This window comes from Bactrocera oleae, chromosome 2, assembly GCF_042242935.1.
Source record: "Bactrocera oleae isolate idBacOlea1 chromosome 2, idBacOlea1, whole genome shotgun sequence".
NCBI classification, from domain to species: domain Eukaryota; kingdom Metazoa; phylum Arthropoda; class Insecta; order Diptera; family Tephritidae; genus Bactrocera; species Bactrocera oleae.
Genome location: NC_091536.1, coordinates 72742108 through 72762859, shown reverse-complemented (window position 1 = coordinate 72762859; position 20752 = coordinate 72742108). Strand labels below are relative to the sequence as shown.

Here is a 20752-nt window from a genome sequence, read left to right as displayed (position 1 = left end):
TCTTTGACTAGGAATTGTTTTCAACATTATCTGTAGGAAAGCCCCGGAGTTCGCACAAAATCCGATTGACTCAAATTTTGATCGGCAAAATCGTTATTATTTCCATGATCTGTTTCCAAAAATTACCTAGGGATGCTTTGAGGTTAGCGTTACAAAAAGAGAGTTATTTATATATTTAAGCTCTCGTTTGAATATTATCTACCATATGTGTCACATATCAAATTAATCTTAGTTATATCAATCGAATTAGTCTTAGTTATTTGATCTTAAACTCATGAAGAGTGTGATTTCAGACCTCCAATATTAATGGTATAAAAATACGTTGCCATTTGTTCCCGTTTACCATCAATTTTTGTCTACCACATTGCACATATGAACACACTGTAGACTGCACTGTATGACCCCACCTCTTCTGCGCTTATGCTGTATAGATTTACTGCTCCGGTTTCGCCACACTGCTGCTAAGGTTAACTGAAACGGCGCTATTCTTTGCAGCAATACAAAAAAGTGTATGAAACAGTTCATGTTGTTGTTGCGCAGTACTTGCTGCCTTTTCCGTATTTCCGGCCTTTATAAAACAAATAAACACAATTTTTTTGAAATCGTTTCAATAACGAGTTGAGCGCGAAACGTGTTGGTTGATACAAAATACTCGTGGGAAGCTGTAATTTTAACGGAAGAATATTTTTTTTTTAATTTTAGATAAGTAGTGTTTTTTGAGAAGTGCAAACTATTATGCAGACGTGCAAATAATAAAAATATATTTTTTTTTTCGAGTGCGCGCCCATGCAAGTGAAACCAATCGAAACCCAATTTGTACATCGAACTAATTAAATCATGCCGTTTTCGCTGCAGGAAGCTTAAACTTGTCTATTAGCGTCAACATTGTTGCAGAACTATCTGCGCTGAATGTGCTGTGTGAACAACTTTAATTAAAAATACATACAGGTGTGAAAAAAATAAAAAAAAGTTAATGAACAATGCGCCGGTGGAGTTTTCTGCTGATTTTGTGTACATTTTATAAAGGTGAGTATGTTAGTAGTACATGCATACATATATATATGTATACATACACACCATACTACTGTACAAACTTACATACATAGGAGTATGCAGCGGCGTTTAAACTTTAAAGAATGTTGTTCCTTATTAAGTGGGTGTGCATTTCAATATAAATATATATTTATAAATATTTATAATATATATAATAATATTTATAAATATTTATAATATATAAATATTTATAATATATTTATAAATATTTATAATTTATAAATATAAATATACATAAGTATGTAAGTAAAATATGTAGGAAAATGTGTATGCGCTTCCTATTGCTTGCAAAAACCGCGAAGTCGTCATTAAAAGTCGAGCACAATAGAATCGAGCCATAAGTCAAGATAAAAAAAATAAAATAACTTTTTTCAATCTCATTTTTTACCACAATTTTATTACTTCCGATTTACAGTATATGAAAGCATGTCATCTCATTCACTAACACATGCATAGTAATTTATTAAAACTAATGACATTTTAGTTCGAAATTCGGCTTTACTCAATCTTGAATGGCAATGGGATTTTCCATAGATTTCAGAAGGCTTAATATCGATTAAGCGGCAAGAACGTGTGGCACTTGTTATCTGGTTTCAAAGAAGAAGCCAAAAACTAGAAATAAACGTTAATTTCAATAAATGCATAATAAAGACTTTGGCGCTTGTATTAGATAAAGATAGAAGATAATAGTCTATGGCGAATTTCGCTAAGATATAGCAAAGTTTTCTTTACAAAGACTTAAACTTAAACGATCAGTTTGTATGACAACTACATGCTATCGTAGCCCGATATTGGTGTTTCCAAAAAATTAAAAGCTTTTTAAAAAGCAAAATTTTAAATGTAAAATTTCAAATCGTTGTCTCAAAAATTGAGGGACTTATTTACATATTTAGAAATAGGCGGACATGGCTAAGTCGACTCGGTAGATTACGCTGATCATTTATAGATTTTATGGGTACCGACATGTACTGCTGAATGTTATAAATTTTGTGGCAAACTCAATGTAGCCTGTTCAGGGTATAAAAAAAGCACATCACATCCAAAAACAAGCTTCTGTACTTTGTAAGCGTGATGCGTACGATTTAATTATTTATTTATTTTTTTCAAATTTTTACTTGCTCTACTTTTGAGTGTTAACGTTAAGGTAAGGCATCCGCAAATATACAAAATATCTTATATGTGCCTATATAAATAGATTTGGCGCTGCATTCATGTAATCATGAAACAGTTTGGCGTACATGCGTTTAACGAGTTTCTTATGTTGTTTATTTACATACCACTCTATATGTACAATTTTGCTATGTATAAGCTAAACGCTTTGCCCTTGACTGTGACGCAATGCGCCAGCTATATGCCGACAACTGTTGTAGCATTTGTCATACAAAAAAAAAAAACAAAAGACTTCGGACACGAACCTGCTCTTGCACAGTGTAGGAGTGTTGAAGTGTAAAAGTATTTACATACAAATTGTAAAAAGTGTTGATAAAATATTTATTCTAAATAAAAAATAAGAATCTGAGCCCGATTATGCAAATCTTAAAAATATTAAAAAGATTAAAATAAGAATAACTTTTTATTAATTTAGTCTAGATTTGGTTCACATTTAATATAAAAGATTTTATTCTTCTTTTAAAAGGCACACCTAGTATGAAGTTTCGAAAAATTTAATTTTATATTTTTTTGCATATTTTGGTAGTCTATAACTTTATTTCTAAAGATACTAAAATTTTTAAAGAATATTTCAAACATTTTTTGAGTTATTGCCTTCTAAAGTGTACACACTTGCTACACAGTTGTAACTCGAAGACAAAACATCTGATCACTTTTAGTTTTTTCTGCATATTTTGTATTTGTTTTTCGCTACTATGAACTTCATTTTCGATTGTATTAAAAATTATTTATTGGTAGACCAAAAATCATCTAATTTTTAATAAAATTAACTCTTTTTTTTCATTTTGCTATTTCAATATATTTAAAGCAAACGTACGTATACTTCACAGATTAATAATTTTTTTAATTTGCTTGTTTTCAACTACGGTGAAGACCAGATCAATGTCAAGACTTATTCGAGATAATCTCCTCATGTAAGTCTATCGTCGGTCAACTGATCAGCTTATGACAACGCGCTTAAAACAAATTTGGTGAACGGACATGAAAGTAACCTTTGAACAGATGAAAAAATGTTTACTGTTGAAGTTTTTAATAAGCAAAACTTCAAAATTTATGCTAAAACTTCCAAACACGCAAAAATATTATTCAAATGGTTCAGCGTGGTCACCCTGCTGTAATGGTTTGGTGTGAAGTCTTTTGTAAAGGCGTTATAAATTTTCACTTAAAAAGCTAAGCTGAGCAATACTCTTTTCGATGGTGAGCATTGGATCTTCCAGCAAGATTCTGCTCCAGCATGCAAGCCAAAAACCACACAGTAAGTGGCTTAAAAACAATATTCCTGGTTTCACACCTGCAGATGGTTGGGTGTCTGAAAGTCCAGATCTAAATCCATTAAAGTACAGTTTGTTTCAAGAGTTGGACAACATGACTTGTTGAATGCTCCACAGAAATTTGGAGAGTCTAAAAAAATCGTTGGTTCGAGTAACACAGATGCTGCGCGTGCTGCAATAGACCAATGACCGAATCATTTAAGGACTTGTGTGAAAGCAAAAGGTGATCATTTCGAATACAACTTTTTGCATCGCTCATTTAACTTATGCATTATGAAATAAATTTAGTTATATTAAAAAATGTGCAATATTATAGTTTCATTTCTATAACGGCCTAAGCTTGTAAATGAAATTATGGCAGGACTAAGTAAATGCTAAAAGTTTTAAAATATTTCATTTAGTAATTTTCTCTAAAAAATTCTCAAAAATTATCTTTGTGTTTTCCGGTCAGCTAGTGTGCGTCTTAGGAAACTTTTAAGCCGCCTTCGAACGGCTTATAGCAATAAACATTTTTATACCAAGAATTTACTTAGTGTTTTAACTGAGACCAAGCTGAAATTTAATTCATTGGTTTTCCGGTGTAATCGATATTTATTTTGCCCGAAAGCGGAATATTTAAAACTGCAACTTTTATGCTGGTACGTATTAAATTAGTTTCAGAACCATTTAATGCTGTAAAAGCTCCAACACATTTTGTGAAGTAGTAAAAATAACTGGATTTGTAAATACTCGTAATGACCGAGCTTTGCTTTAACAATAAAACAGAGCAGAAAAACCAGAATTCATAGTATTTTGTAAACAAAAATTGAAGATGGGATGTAATATCATTTAAATGAGAGAGTATAAAGTACAGTTAAGTTATTAAATATATTCGCAAACATACTTATAACACTATACGGCAAAGTATAGTATAGTAGATCAAACAAATTGTTTTTTCCGAGAGAGTGAGAAGCATTTAGATTGTTTGAGTCTAATTTATTTGATAATTATTATTATTTTTTGATCCTTACATTTTTATTTGCACTTTGAATCGAGTATATTTTATGTACTTGGATATCTGATACGTTTTTATACTCTCGCTAGCCTTGCTACAGATTATAATAGTTTTGTTCATCTAGGGTTATACATATGTATAAATGGTTACGAATGACGAGACGAGTTGAAATTCGGGTGACTGTCTATCCGTGCCAGCAATAGCTTAAATAAAATTTAGACATCTTGATGAAATTAGTATTTAGTCCATGGTGTGATTTTTGGTCAAATAATCGGCCACAAGCGTCGATCGATGAGACGACGCATTATCGTGCAACAAACGCCAACTTCCATCTTCGCGATATTCGGATATTGTGGACAATACTCTTGGAATCATAAAAGCAAATCGGCATTGTCTTCACTTTTGACTTCTCCAGGCGCGATTTCTTGGGTTTCTGCTCATTTCTCATTTATGTCCTCACGACGTTGAAACCACTCGTGCACTCTGCTACAGGATAGGCAATCATCGCCATAAACTTGTTTCATCAATTGAAACGTTTCGGTAAAAGTTTTACCAATTTTAAAACAAAATTTAATGTTGGCTCTTTGTTCGAAGCTCATTTTCGCAAATGACAAAAACATACTGACACTTAAAACGCAATAACTTCACTTCCAATAGATGAAATGTCATGAAATTTTTACTGGAAGTCGATAAGGGATAGCAGATTCCAACGCACTAGTCGACATATAGATCGCTAGCATTTACTTTGTTACAATTTTACTGTTTACTTTGGAACGCACCTTGTAAAATCAAATAATAACCACGCCCACTGCCTATATAACAGTTACGTCGAAAACTACTAAAAGTGCGATTACTCGCTGAATAAATGCGCCATTAGCCTTAAATTTCACAAGCAATATGGTAGGGAACGGCTTTTGAGAAGCCAATGTAAACATTGGACATTGGGCGTGGCACCGGCCATTTTTAGTTGAAATCCTATATCTGAAGAACTAATTGACCAATTTCAACCAATTTTGGTGTGTGAGATTACACAATCAACCAAAATTTGTCGAAATCGGACTAAAACATTTTAAAAACCCAGATACCAAATATGTGGCCACCAGTGACTATGGCTGATTTTATTAGCCCCCTTATATCTAATATACATAAATATTTTCAAACTTCCTAATATAAATATTTCGAACTTGCGGTGAAATAATGAATGCAATACTTCCTACTTTTAATTAAAATATGGTATATACGAAAAACCCGTGTATCACTTTACCTTGCGAAAATATAAAGCATTCAGTTACAACCGAATTTAGCACTTTCTTACTTGTTTTAATTTATTCCTTGATTTATTCTTATACTTTGATAGTTATTCTGCTATTTGAGATGAAAAAAAAGAAATTTTTAATGTAGTCTCCTTTTAGCTCGATATACTTGACCACATCGTTGTACCAATTTATTTCATCTGCTTGAAAGATTCGTTTTCTGGAAAATAGGTCTACGTGGTGGCAATGACCTCCTAATTCAACTCGTGGCTTTCGCGACCCTCCGAGTGATAACAAAATAGAAGGCAGGAGTTTGTATCCTAATCTCAATTCGACTAATTTAGCAGGGGGGGATGACGAAGGTGTGATTAAGTGCGTTGTCATGGTGGAAGAGCAATAGGTTCTGTGACCGTTTGTCCCCCTCCAGCTAGTTGGTGTAGATTAGACCAAGTGGACTTCGTTTCCGGAGGATAGAACAGTCTTCCATTTGCTTAATGAGACAGTAGAGACTGTTTCGTCTATTTGTGAAGTGGTATGACCACGTCGTTGCGCTTGAAGTCCAAAGTGAGCAAACGCAGCAACCATCAAGCCGACAGCTTTCTATAACCCAATCTTTCATGCATTTCACTTTGGTCTACCTTTCTGTAGTTTTCTATAGTATTATGCCTTGTTTATAAATAATTTGAATAATTGAAATTTCATCCAAGCAGCTCCACACTAATGTCTACTCGTTTTGCTATTTTCAGTCACCCGTGGCATTGAGCTGCCCACCGGTGTGCCCAAATGTAATTGCATACCTGTAAAAGAGTGCGAACCAATTGCTTACTTGCTCCTGAATCACAAACCGCATGAAGCTGACATGATATACAAAATAGTACAGAGTGCCGGTTGTGGTTATGACGGTCTCGATCCGCTCGTTTGCTGTCCCACCACCTATGCGAACCACAAAATTACGACGCGACTACACACAACTGACATCGATGCCTACCGCAGCACAGATCCCGATGTTTGGGTGTGGGGCAGTACACAGTTTCCCACACGCATCAACGCACTCACCGAAATGTTGTTGGCCGCCAGTTCTATCGATGGTAGAACAACTAAACGCAGATCTAAGGAATTTTACGAGGAAGCGGATGTGTTTGATTTTATTGATCCAAAAACACAAAGAAACTTTCCACACTCATTCTATGAAGAATCAGTTGACTCCCAGAAAGTGAATGGTGAGCGAAAGATGCATTATGGAAGTGGAGGTTTGGATCAAAAAAATTTCAAGTATCATTCACATAAGCATCATCATCATTTTGGTAGCGATAGTTATTTTCCACATCACAATCAACATCATGAATACGAATATGGTCGTGAGAATGTGTACGACAGCAATGAATATGTCGAAGGTGAGGAGGAATATCCACGCACTATTTTAAGACCGATCAATGATGGTCCCATTGTTTATCCGGATGATAGACGCTTACACCGGCCACTAAAATTTCCAACAATAACAACAACAACAACAACAACGACGACGACAACGACAACCACAACTAAGAAGCCAACAAGCAAACCGTTAGAACAATCTAAAGTGAACATAGCACGCTGTGGTATGCCCGATATAAACGCCGGCAATGGGGAACGCTTATACCCCTGGATATCACGCATAGCATACATTAATAAAAGTAAGTAAGGAATCTCATTCAGACAATTGTTTGTATTTCATGTTAGCTTAGACACAAGGTAACCTCACATAATTTCATTGACCACCTTCTGCATTTTCTTGGTCAACACAACACCGAACAGAAAGACGAGCGTGCATTTTAAAATCGACCAATTGCTTTCGGTCATTTGAAATCGACCATCTTTGTTATTCGTTAATGAAGTAATGGAATTTGTTAACTTCGTCATAAGCGTAGGTTTTTCTTCTTTAACATCGGCTTTGAGTTCGCTGGCTTCGGTTTCGGCCGTATCAGTCATATTGAACTTTTAGTATTACTGAAATGAAAAAGAAGTGATAGGTTATGAGGGTTAGGATAGGTTCTGAACTGAATTTATTGATGTATAGCGTCAGACCATATTATCATTAGCAAAAAAATCTTTAATTTCATTAAGTTAACTCATAAATTTACTGGTATTTTCGGTATATAGTCAACCGGCAGCAGAGCATTTTAGGAAAATATATCTTCGGCAAAAATTCAATCAGAAGCAAAGAGGTTCATTTCTCAAGGACGCTGTGCACACCCATTGTTCAAAACTTAAACCTACTATACTATCTTTAACTTTAAATTTAACGCTATTCGTTAGAGATTTATCATGCTTTTAACAAATTTTAACATAATCGTTGTATTTGGTCGTGTATATAATATCAGATATATTACTTGTTTACGCACTGTACCATGAAATACAGGAAAGAAAAGCTTCTGCTAAATCTGATCCATATATTTGTGGTTTGTTAAATATCTGTCAACATTAAATCTGAAATGGTCAACCCATTTGCAATAGCAACCTTTCAGTGTGCCAAGGAATATGTATACCAAGTTTGGGCAAAAACGAACAGACGTACTATATTCGAAAATCAATCCGTCGTTTGCATGATCATTTCGCTATAGAACTCTACCTATAAACACCAGTTTGAAAAAAAAAAAATATAAGCTGCGGATTTTAATAAAATATTTGTACTTTCTTGCAGCCAGCAATGTCATCAGCTATCGCTGTTCCGGTTCCGTTGTGAGTCAATCACATATTCTCACCGCGGCGCACTGTGTCGTAAATCTCGTGAGCGATCTACAGCTGTGAGTGAGATAAAAATTTCCGAGAACATTCCTTATAATTATTGATGAGTATAACAAATTTCTACTTCAAACATTTTCTCTTTAGCTCTCATGTGCGCATCGGCGGTGTGGCGTTGTCCGCGAATTGTACTGCCAATAGCACCGAGAATTGCACTATTGCATCGCGTATCTATCAAATCGCCGAAGTTCGCGTACATCCCAGTTATGATCAGCCGAAGTACGCCAATGATATTGCATTGGTAAAAATTATCGGCGAAGCCAGTGGTGAGTTTATTAATATAATTTTCTTTATTACGTTTTTTTTATTATAATTAATCATTTTTGTTGTATTTCCAACAACAACATTCGTTTGAGCTCAGATTACACACCCATTTGCTTACCACCAAATTTATCGGCTTCTGTACGTGATCAGCTTATAGGTAGCCCCGGTATAGCGCTCGGCTGGACAGCGGATGTTGAAGGTTTTAGTTCTTATTTAGCTTGTAGTCTATTTTTTCGTTGAATTTATAATTATTTTGCGTTAATTTAATTTTTTTGGTCTTATAATGTGAAACTTCAATTTTGAATTAAATTTGAAATTGATACATTTGTTTATCTATGATTTCAGGTAACGACACAAGTAGTCCACGGGTGCGTTATCTGAATTTGCCGATCGTTAATACGACTGAGTGTGCAATTACCTATGCGAAATTCAGTGAAAATTTTAATGACCCCATCGTAATTACGCCTTCACAGTTGTGCGCTCAGGGTGGACCAATGAATGACGTCTGTAGAGGTAAGCAATACGGTGATAAATGTTGAGATCATTGAGGTGTTTGGCTTAGTAAGCATGGTTCATTGAATAGAGTTGAAAAGATAAGTAAATTCCTCTCTCAACGAACATAATTCAGACCAAATTAGTCTCTCTCATGCTCCTTCTAATAATATATATGAAAACGATTACAACTTGCGTTGAATATAGAGTATTCTAGAAAAAAATTAATTTACAGTTTTTTATTCCTCTTTGCTTTGATAATTATCAATATTGCCTTATAATAATGGAATAATGAGAACGACAATGCTCTGGTTCTGCAAATAAAATGTTAATGTGCTCTTGGTTTTTATCCTAAAGGTGACAGTGGTGGCCCGTTCATGGATGATGGTTCCTCCGGTCTCATAAATACCAGTGGACGCCATACTTTATTGGGTATTGTGGCTTTCGGACCGACAAAGTGTGGTATGTCCAATATACCAGGTGTTTATACGCGTGTTAGCTCATACCTAGGATGGATCATAGAAAGTATTAGCTTAAGTTAGCTTGTTTCCTAATCACGTTACAAATATATTACATCATTTTTTATATTATTATGTTACTGTTAAATATTAGCAATTGAATAAATATTTATTTTAGAGTTAGTAACTATGTAAACGTGTTTTTCTTCGAGATCTTTTAATACTTATTTTCGATACCATTTGAACAGTACAACTATTTCTTTAATTTCAAAGTATACGTTAGTTTCAGCGATATCTTTAGAGGACTATTCTCTTGAGGTCCGAAAACAGGAAAAAACCGTTGCGTTGCGGCTATATCCCAAGATTATGTTTTATGTGGAAGTAACTCGAAGTTTAATTTATGCAATTTTGCCATGGTGTTCATTGGTTTGGTACTTGGTGCATTAACTTTAAGAATTAGTACTTCCTTCTTCACATATATATGTATACATATATATATGAGATCGTTTTTCGCGAGTTTAACCTTTAAATCTTTCAAAAACTCTACTCATAGTTTATGTGATTGTTTTTTTTTCCAACCAATGCTACTCGTACTTCTCTTTTTTGACCCGTTTCTGTACTAACGAAATACAGTTGCATAGCTGAGAGCTTTATTTAACAATAAATCTTCGATGTCACGTTACATCTCCTACTCGTTTAGACTAGTTATCTAATGTGAAAAGCAAAAGTTCTTTAAAGATTAAGACCATCGTATACTTTCTGGAAACGAACATCGTGTTTGTTACTTCCGGTATCCAGTAAGTCAGAAACCGTTAGAAAACTTTCATTAGTTTTTCAAATACGCGATACGATGCAAACACGTGAAAACCCGATTACTCATTTAAAAATTTTCTGATGCGGTATTTCCTTGAATTTTACTATCTCAATTAATGCTCTAATCTACTGCTCCCTTTTTATTAAAAAGCTCTTGACTTTATTATTTTGACGTACTAAATTATATTTTTTGTTTACTGAATCCGCGGCTCAACTTTGTTATCACGTAAGCTGGGAAGCGCCATATAAACAAGTAAAAATGGATGTACTTATATGTATATATGTAGAAGCGTAAATGAAGCGAAAAACGGCAGATTAAAAGAGACTTGGTCAACTGCATGTACGAGCGAAACATCGCTTGTCGAGAAGAGCTTCTAAATTAAAGAGAGATGATAGCTGTAGTGGCACCAGAGCAAGCGACAACTTACTAGTCTCGAGCAAAATACTAGTCAAATAGCAACGTATCAGCAGTGCGCTTTGTGGGCTTCTGAAAATAGAATAGAAACAGTTAAATATATGTACATACATATGAAAATTTAAAATTTTTATGTGTGTATAAAAAATTTCGGATTTTTGTAAACTTATTTAATATAAAATTAAGTGAGATCTCGTGAAGGATCGACTTTTCGTACTTACTTTATAAATTTGAACTTGACAGTGAATGATGGGAATCCGGTTGAATATTTACTTATTTTTGGTGACAACACTTCTGCTACATTTCGCTACAGCTGGTAAGTAAAAAGTTTACGCTTCATTTAAATTTTTATGTGAAATGTCGAAGAAATGGAAATGCGATTTCTTTATTTGCTCTTATTTATTTATGTACATATAATACATTTTAGGGTGAGCCACAAATAAACTTATCGCATTTGTGAGTTCAAACCAATCTATATACAAATAAAAATATCCCTGCAAGGGAAATTTTTTAACATAATTTTAAAAGGTGTCGGTGAGCATTCTGATAAAAAAAAGATCTATTTTCATTAAGTAATACCATAACTTCTGAAGCATTTATGTTTTTTTTTCTCTCTGCTACATTCATTTCAATCCATGAATTCGATATTTTAGTTTTTGGCTCACCCTAGTACATATGTGCTTACATGTAATTATTATTTTCTTATCATTTTCGCTGGGAAATATATATGTACATACAAATGTGAATAAAGTTAAGGTTAATTGATAGAAACCAATTCACTTCAAACACAAAAAAAAAGTTTTATTGCTGTTGTGCAAATTATACAATATAATACAATCGTAATATCTATAATAATTCATAATAATGATAATTTGTAACAATAATACATTTTTAAAAAAAGTAAAATCCGCAATTAAAAAAAAACATCATTTCTCTATGTCATTACACTTATTAAGATTAAAGAGTTCTTTGACAATGGTTTTGTCTTTATTTCAAGAATTCTCTAAATCAAATTGCATTGCAAACAGTTTGTGGTTTTTTGTAAGAAAATAAAATTTGCTGGGGGAATTCAGATTTCATATTTTTGAAAAAGCAATAAAGTCTGTTCGGCGCTTTTATAGCGAACGTTTATTATTCAGGTATGCAACTTTTTTATTATTTCATTCATAATTTTAATTAGCCATTGCAATTCCAATGTAAATATATGTACTATATATTTTTGTATGTTCCTATATGTGTCAGTTCTTTCGTCACATCGCATTTGTGTAATATTTAACGAAATGTGTGTGAAATGTTACAAGCAAAAAACGTTAACTTCGGTTGCATCGAAGCTATAATAACCTTCGCAAATAAAAAAAGGTTCCATGCAAAAAATTGATTTTGATCGGTTAATTTGTATGACAGCTATATGCTATAGTGATCCGAACAATTTCTGCGGGGATTGAAAAGTTGTCTTGTATAATAATCTATGCCAAATTTTGTAAAGATATCTTGTCAAATGAAAAATTTTTACATGCAAGGGCATAAGTTTGATCGATGTTTGTATGGCAGCTATATGCTATAGTAATCTGATCTAAACAATTTCAAAGTTTCCATACCAAAACATAATTTTTATCGGTCAGTTTGTATGGCAGCTATAGTGGTCCAATATAGGCGGTTCCGACAAACGAGCAGTTTCTTGGAGGGAAAAAGACGTGGTCAAAATTTCAGATCGATATCTAAAAACCTGGCGAACATAGTTTTCGTATATACAGACAGACAGACGAACTTGGCTAAATGACTACTCAATCCCCCCTCACCATAAAACACTGTACACCACATCAATTCACATCCACTTCACCACACGTACTTACCATACATTCCACATCACTACACCAACACGCACACAAATACAACATCACCACGATCACACTACCATGAAGACATCAACAGATAAATAAGGGACTAAAAAAAAGGATCCCGCTCGTTTTTAGCATTCGACTCGCTAACGATCAAATCTGTTTTGGTTCGAGCACCCGCCTAAATCTACTTCGTTATTTTTTTCATTGTTTAACTGATTTTACGAACAGTGAGTGAACTTAAGATTAATTTATTAGTTACTTAATTATGGTCCTTCGAGCCGGATATGAACCAGCGACCTAATCGCGCGATTGCCAACAAGTAAGGTACGCCAACTGGATACGAAAGTGAGCTTACAAAAAAAAAAAAAGCTAATAGCTTAGAATGAATAAAAGCTGCGGAAAAAAAACGGTGTTGTGATCAATGAACGGTGGGGAAAGGGCCGAACGTGCAATAATCGCCTATCTTAAAAGCAATAAGTTGAAGCAACAATAATAAAAACAACATGCTAAAGCAGATATTGCCTTGATCGGTTTGGCCGTTATGGGTCAGAATCTCATCTTGAACATGAATGATAATGGCTTCGTGGTGTGCGCGTACAATCGCACCGTCGAGAAGGTCAACCAATTTCTGCAGAATGAAGCCAAGGGCACAAAAGTGATCGGCGCTACTTCGTTGCAGGATATGGTGAACAAATTGAAGTTGCCGCGTTAAATTATGCTTTTGATCAAGGCCGGCAGCGCTGTGGACGACTTCATCAAACAATTGTTGCCACTACTATCGCCCGGCGATGTAATCATCGACGGTGGCAACTCCGAGTATCAAGATACCGCACGTCGTTGCGATGAATTGTGAGCTAAACGAATTTTGTACGTTGGTTCGGGAGTGCTGGACATTTTGTCAAAATGCAATTGATTTGGGAAGCGTATCAAATCATGAAAGCGCTTGGTCTCTCACAAGCCGAGATGGCTACAGAGTTCGAGAAGTGGAACAGCGAAGAATTGGATTCATTCCTCATCGGAATCACACGAGACATTTTAAACTATCAGGATGAAAAAGGTTTTCTTTTGGAACGCATACGCGACACAGCTGGACAAAAGGGTACAGGAAAATTGACAGCCATTGCTGCGCTACAATACGGTGTACCTATAACGCTAATCGGTGAAGCGGTATTTTCAAGTTGCCCATCCGCATTGAAGGATGAACGTGTGGCGGCCAGCAAACAATTGAGCGGACCCGGCGTTTCGGCAAAGGTTGGGGATTTACCCAAGATCCTGAATCACATTAAGCATGCATTGTACTGCGCCAAAATCGTTTCGTACGCGCGAGGCTTTATGTTGATGCGTGAGGCGGCCAAAGAGAATAACTGGAACCTGAATTATGGCGACATTGCGACCACAAGCCACTTACTAGTAGCAAAAGCAAAAGTAGCTCCTTTAAAAACAATAAGTCTACCACGACTTGAACTGTGTGGAGCGCTACTACTAGCCAAACTAGTATCCATGGTGCGAATGCATTTAAACATGCAAAATACAAACTATATCTGTGGTCCGATTCGGAAATTGGACTAGCCTGGCTAGAAAAACCACCATATGCATGGAAGACGTATATTTCCAATCGAACGTGTCAAATACTTGACCTAGTAGGATCAGCCATCTGGCGACACGTAGCCAGTGCTGACAATCCAGCTGATCTAGGTACAAGAGGGTGCAAACCCCTGCATCTTGTCCCCACCATCCTCTGGTGGAATTGTCCCCGATGGTTGACAGAATCTCCAGATTTTTGGTCACAATCGCCCATGCGCAATATAATTGCCCCAGAAAGTCGAAAAATCGACTCCTTTCACACAGCAGTAGAGGATACTGACATCCGTGAGCCATTTTCATCGTTCTCCCGAGCCCTCAGAGTAATCGCCTATATGTTAAAGTTCATAAAGCGACTTAAAATTAAAGTTAAGGGAGTTCCTCAGAATATCCCTAATGCGATACATTGACGCAAAAGCTTAAAATTCCACTTCAAAAAGGTAGCTGGAAATTACAAATTCAATTACGAAGAATTCACGACATTATTAATTCGAATTGAAGCCGTTCTCAATTCACGGCCTCTCACAATCCTCTCGCAAGAGCCCTCCGATTTCACAGCCTTAACTCCAGGGCACTTTCTCAAAGGAACACCCATTTTGGCCATACCTGAGCCAGGCGTGGAGTCACTATCCTTAAAAGCTAAATCGCTGGGAAAGAATAAAAATTCTCCATCACGATTTCAGCCGCCGATGGAAAGAAGAGTACATAAAGTATATCCATAAACGATACCGTTGGAAGACTCCTGAACAAGCACCAAAACTTGGAGATTGTGTCATCATCCATGATGATTGTCTACCTTGTACCGAATGGCGGCTTGGGCGCATAGAAAAACTACATTACGGCTCCTATGGTCACATACCAGTAGCTGATCTTCGGACGCAAAGCTGAACGCTAACCAGACCGCTCGTAAATCTATGCTTTCTACCAACCGCCGATAATAGCGACACAGCAAATTGCAAACAATCAACCGATACTACCGCAGTACAATGAAATAACCAAATCAAGAAGCAAAAAACCGAAAAACTCATTAATAACCGTTAAAAATTACAAATAGCTAATACTAAATGGTCGATCATATATAAATCTGCATAATCAAACCACTCTTTTTAATGGATGTGGATACGCCAATGACTCCAATGCCAACTGTGCGATCGGCTACCAACGTGCCACGCACTGAGCCTTCCCCAACGTCCCGAGCTGCAGCTGCAACTACCCCTGCAACAGCACCTGCAACGACACCGGTATCGGCACCAACTCCTCGTGGTGGCACGCGACCACCACCGACGCTATCATCACTGCCTTTAGAGGCAAATCGTATACGATGTCCCATATGTCGGCGCCCACACCGGCTGCAACATTGTGGCATTTTTAAACGTATGCGACCGTTGCAACGACAGCAAGTTGCCCAGGCCCACGGGCATTGTCTAAACTGTCTATCGCATACGCATGGGACTCAAGAGTGTGAGTCCACGGGTCTGTGCCAAATTTACAGCAGACCACATCACACGATACTTTATCGCAGCTCGAGGCGCGACGTCGGTCGGCCACCTACCCTTCGAAGCCGCGTAAAAAGGACCTCAACCCTCAACTTGTGCGGTACACTCGCGGAATGGAACATCAATACGGCATCGACAGCCTACACCGCAACCACGTTGTTCCACGGGTCTGAGCAGCGTTGTGGCAACGCTACAACAGCTGCAGCGACTACTAGGCTAATCATTTGCCTAGGGGGGCCGGGATGGCTAAATGACCACTCAATCCCCCTTCACCATAAAACACTGTACACCACATCAATTCACATCCACATCACCACACTTACTTACCATACATTCCACATCACTACACCATACACCAACACGCACACAAATACAACATCACCACCATGAAGACATTAACAGATATGTAAGGGACTAAAAAAAGGATCCCGCTCGCTTTTTAGCATTCGACTCGGTAACGATCACATCTTTTTCAGTTCGAGCACCCGCCTAAATCTACTTCGTTATTTTTTTCATTGTTCAACTGATTTTACGAACGGTGAGTGAACTTAAGATTAATTTATTAGTTTCCAACGTTTCTTTCGGGGTATTACAATCTTCATGGTGACCCTGTTCAGTATATAAATATAGAAAATAATAAGGAAAATCAAAAGGAAGGAATGCCAGTTTTGACGAGAGTAATTAAGGAGCAAATTTTAAATCTAAGAAAGCTGAGATACTTGAGACAGTAGGGATCTACATATTGGGCATGAAAAGCGAAAAAGTTGTTTGCTCACTCCGCACAGTGGTTGACGCTATTGCAATGAAAAGGAGTTCCTGCGTCGTTTCGTAATCGTTAACAAAATATGGGTCTACAAGTATAGAAACACACCAGAGGTCAAGGAATAGTTCAAACAGTGGACTTCAAGCGGCGAACCTGCTTCGAAGAAGGCGCATACTGACCTATCGGTCGGGATGGCGTTGGCTTCCAGCTATCGCAAAATGGGATCTACGCTTGGGGTCCCGTTTGTTATAAAAAAAAGTCGTTTTCACCATGACAACACATTTCACAAGTCAGCCGTCACCAAGACCAAATTGGACCAATTAGGCTACACAATGATACCCTATCTATCGTATTTTCCAGATGTGACCCCATGGGACTGCTTTTTGTTTCCATATTTAAAAAAGTTACTCAGCGGGCAGAAGTATGAGTCGAATGAGCAGGTTATCGCCGCCACGGAGTGTACTTTGTAGACCTCCAAAGTTTTCGTTTTTCTTTTGTAGGCTAAGTAGCTATCAGACCGCTCTAGTCACCTCAACATTTTGATAATTTCAATTAATTCTACATATTTGTATATAAAAAACTTGATTAAATTAAGGATTACAAAACTAGTATTCCCTTTCTAAATCTTGAGAATATAAATTTGATGCGAAATAAAACTTTTTATGTGAATGAACAAGTGAGCAATGCTTTTTCGAGGGACTGCGATTTACTTATGCTTTGTTTTATTTTATAAAAACTCTTCATTTTACCTTTATTTATAATATAAATTGAAAACATTTTTCCATATTTAGCGACAAGCAGTGGCTCCTGTCTTACGCCAAATGCCATGTCGGGCTCATGCATTAACTTGGAAGAATGCCGCTTCCTCTACGAATTGTTACTAGATCCAAATCTTTCGGGAAACGATCGTAGATATTTGCGTAGTAGTCAATGTGGTTATAAAAATGGCAAAGTAATGGTAAGCAATTCCACTCAGAATAATTATTTTCAGTTCATACATGTATTTTCAAAAGAAAAAACTAAAAAAAAAACAAAAAAAATATAAAAACATATAACCCTACAGATATGTTGTCCACCAAATTATTTGAAATTAAGCGCTACTACCACTCCACCTCCAGCACATGAAGCCCCAGCCGTCATATTTCCAGAATCGATTGCTTTAAATCCACCACCAACCACCACCTCCTCCAGCGTCAATAACAATACCAATAAATCTGATTTACTACCAAATTTTCCGCAATGTGGTAATACGATTGAGAATCGTATTTATGGTGGAACTGAGACGGCGATAGATGAATTTCCGTGGCTGGCCTTGTTTGAGTACACAAACCGTAAGTGAACTCCTACATACAAATATGAATTATTTATCATAATTTTTAATCTCTTTGATACAGGTAATGGTGGGAAAGGTTTTTATTGTGGTGGAGCATTAATAAACGATCGATATGTATTAACAGCGGCGCATTGTGTTTTTGAGAAAGACCTTCCATATGGTTGGCGACTGAGTAGCATACGTTTAGGCGAATGGGATACACGCACAGATCCTGACTGCGCAGCGGATGATTGTGCGCCCAAGTATAGAAGTAACTATATTGAACGGTCCACAATACATCCTGGTTATAGAAAACATAATGACCCTAACGACATTGCTTTGGTGCGTCTCACAGAATCAGTTCCATTCAGTGATTATATCAAGCCAATTTGTTTACCGAGGGCGTCAAGCCTTCGTAATGCTACATTCTTAAATTACGTAATGGATGCGGCCGGTTGGGGTAAAACAGAGAAGACCAATAATAATCCAGTTAAGTTGAAAACCACCATTAAGATTAAAGACTTCAAGCAATGTGTAGACAAATATTCCGTTTTAAATAATATACGTTTGGAGAGTACACAATTGTGTGCGGGTGGTGATGCGGGCAGCGATACATGTAGTGGCGATTCTGGTGGTCCACTAATGTTTCAAGATGTCGTAAATGGCAAACCGGTTTATTTTGTGGCGGGTATAGTATCGTTTGGACCGAGTCTATGCGGCGTTCAAGGTTGGCCGGCGATTTACACAAGAGTTGGCGCTTTTATCGATTGGATTGAGAGCACAATAGAAGCGTAGGCTAATTGGTGTAACAATTTTCAATGTGCTATAAATTATTATTGTGCTGCAAGCAATCTGTGTATATTGTTAATCTATAGAAAAAAAAAAACAAAAATAAAACTGTGTTAATGATTTATTATCCTAAATCGAATACATAGAAATGGTTCTTCTTTTATTTTGTGTGATGAATATGTGTTGTAAATATGTAAATATGGTACTAATACTGTAAAAGTCAATTATGCGTAATTTTGGTTTCCTCGATTCCCTTCCGTAACTTTGATGTCAAAAACGCAACACGTTCTATATGGCCAATTTTCGAAAATACCAATAGAATAATGGAAATTCTCGAATCCGGCCATCATGTAAGTACTTGCCAAACGCTAACGTCACGAATTAATGTAAAAAAAAACCTCATGAACTGAGTTTTCATCTGCGCATCTCTACTGAATTTCAACGATTTCAACGACAAAAGCGATCCATTTCTGTAGCGGATGATTATTAGGGATGGAAAGTGAGTCACTTACGAAAACGTTAAGCAAAAATGGTCTTGGTCGACTCGAGTGAGCTTGCGTAAATGGTGACCAAGTCAGGATTGACGAGCAGGAAGATTTCACTATAAGATTAGGCCGATTGGCAGGGATTAATCTATAAATGAGCTGCTGCTACTTTTAATAATAGTACGATATGAAGGAGAAAACAGCCCAGAAGCGGCCTGGTTTGGCCTATAGGAGAGAAACTAGGTTCCATCAGGACAATTTCAGGCCACCTACGGCGATACACGACGAGAAAGCTTGGGTATAGTCCGTAAAGAAAGTTATTACTACCTGTTACTGTCTATATCGAATGATTTTACTGGTGAAATTTCATCTCAAGAGAAGCTTGTTTCTTACCAATAGAATCTAGGGTTTCTATGACAATTGCAACAATGAAATTACCTGTATAATGGCAGAAAGCTTACATATTTTAAATACAACTTTCAATGGAATGCAAAAATAATTAATTTATTTTTTACTAGATCTCTTCTTTATTGGCGGTGATATGTAACCTAATCGATATATTTCGGAATGAAAATTAACACTAGTTTACAGTCATTTTGCGACTGTGATCTTAGAGGCTGTTTCATGTTAATTTGGAGTTGCTAAAACCGAAAATGATAGTAAAAATGTGTAGGGGTCAAACCACCACCATTTACTTAAATGCTGTATTGAAAATTTTTGAACTCAAATACGTAATCAGGACACCTCAAATGCCCCCACAGACTCCCACAGACCAGGTATATTGCCAATTAAAAAAGGTTGCAATATAAGGACATGATTTTGATCAATCAGTTTGTATGGCAGATGTATCCCGCAATATCATGGTCTGATAGCGGTGGTTTCGACAAATGAACAGCTTCTTGGGAAGAAAAGTTCACGTATGCTCGTAAACCGACAGACGGACATGGCTAAATCGAGGCAGCTTGTCACACTGATCATTTATGTGAATAGTACTTTATAGGGTCTCCGACGTACCCTTCTGGCTGTAACAAACTTGGTGGCAAACTTTATATACCCTATTGAGGGTATAAAAATCTTAAATAAAGAATGGGAGGCGCACGCGCAGTACAAGTTTTAGTCGTGAGATGTGGGTAGACAAGGTTTAGAATCAAAACAAGAATATCGCGAAATACGATTTAATTGTAGATATTTTAAGATCTTCTGTAAATTTTTAGTGCATAGTAAATTTTTATTGACAATTAGATAGATAGATAAATATGGATAGAGGTATGCACCGCGATCTATGGTCTATTGTGCTTGACAATTAATTTTGACTGAAATTTTACGCTTCTCAATTGTGAGAGAGTTATCTTTAAAGCGTCCTTCTGCTCATATAATGCCGATTATAACAACTAAGCTTACGTTCATATAAAAAAACAAAAATTAAGAGAAATCCGCTTTGTGCATTCTCTTATATCAACAGTATCATGCAAACGCTATGTAAAAACGCAAACAAAAACAAAAGCTTGTAATAACTCTAGT

At 36.4% G+C, this 20752-nt stretch overlaps 2 protein-coding genes, 2 long non-coding RNA genes and 1 pseudogene across 5 annotated transcripts; 3 read left to right on the top strand and 2 right to left on the bottom strand.

Moving 5' to 3' along the window:
- The first annotated feature begins 256 nt into the window (after window positions 1-256).
- Window positions 257-9897, top strand: LOC106619048 (CLIP domain-containing serine protease B10). The gene is made up of 7 exons (XM_070105636.1): window positions 257-1026; window positions 6488-7414; window positions 8422-8524; window positions 8610-8788; window positions 8884-8985; window positions 9132-9299; window positions 9636-9897. The coding sequence occupies exons 1-7, from the start codon at window positions 981-983 to the stop codon at window positions 9818-9820; spliced, it is 1710 nt and encodes a 569-aa protein (XP_069961737.1). The 5' UTR covers window positions 257-980; the 3' UTR covers window positions 9821-9897.
- LOC138855755 (uncharacterized) lies at window positions 7427-9023 on the bottom strand. The gene is made up of 2 exons (XR_011394828.1): window positions 8905-9023; window positions 7427-7727 (listed from the first exon to the last, which is right to left on the bottom strand). It is a non-coding gene; the product is annotated as an uncharacterized lncRNA (long non-coding RNA).
- Window positions 9702-11277, bottom strand: LOC106619051 (uncharacterized). Of its 2 annotated transcripts, none has more exons than XR_001330775.3 (3): window positions 11186-11277; window positions 10727-11036; window positions 9702-9784 (listed from the first exon to the last, which is right to left on the bottom strand). It is a non-coding gene; the product is annotated as an uncharacterized lncRNA (long non-coding RNA). The 2 variants fall into 2 exon arrangements; XR_011394829.1 differs by lacking the exon at window positions 11186-11277 and having other exon boundaries at window positions 10727-10923; window positions 10978-11029.
- On the top strand, window positions 11098-18895 carry LOC118681814 (serine protease easter). Its single transcript, XM_036368022.2, has 4 exons — window positions 11098-11280; window positions 17437-17603; window positions 17709-17976; window positions 18040-18895. The coding sequence occupies exons 1-4, from the start codon at window positions 11211-11213 to the stop codon at window positions 18750-18752; spliced, it is 1218 nt and encodes a 405-aa protein (XP_036223915.2). The 5' UTR covers window positions 11098-11210; the 3' UTR covers window positions 18753-18895.
- LOC118681815 (6-phosphogluconate dehydrogenase, decarboxylating-like) lies at window positions 13149-14389 on the top strand (annotated as a pseudogene).
- Window positions 18896-20752: the final 1857 nt, after the last annotated feature.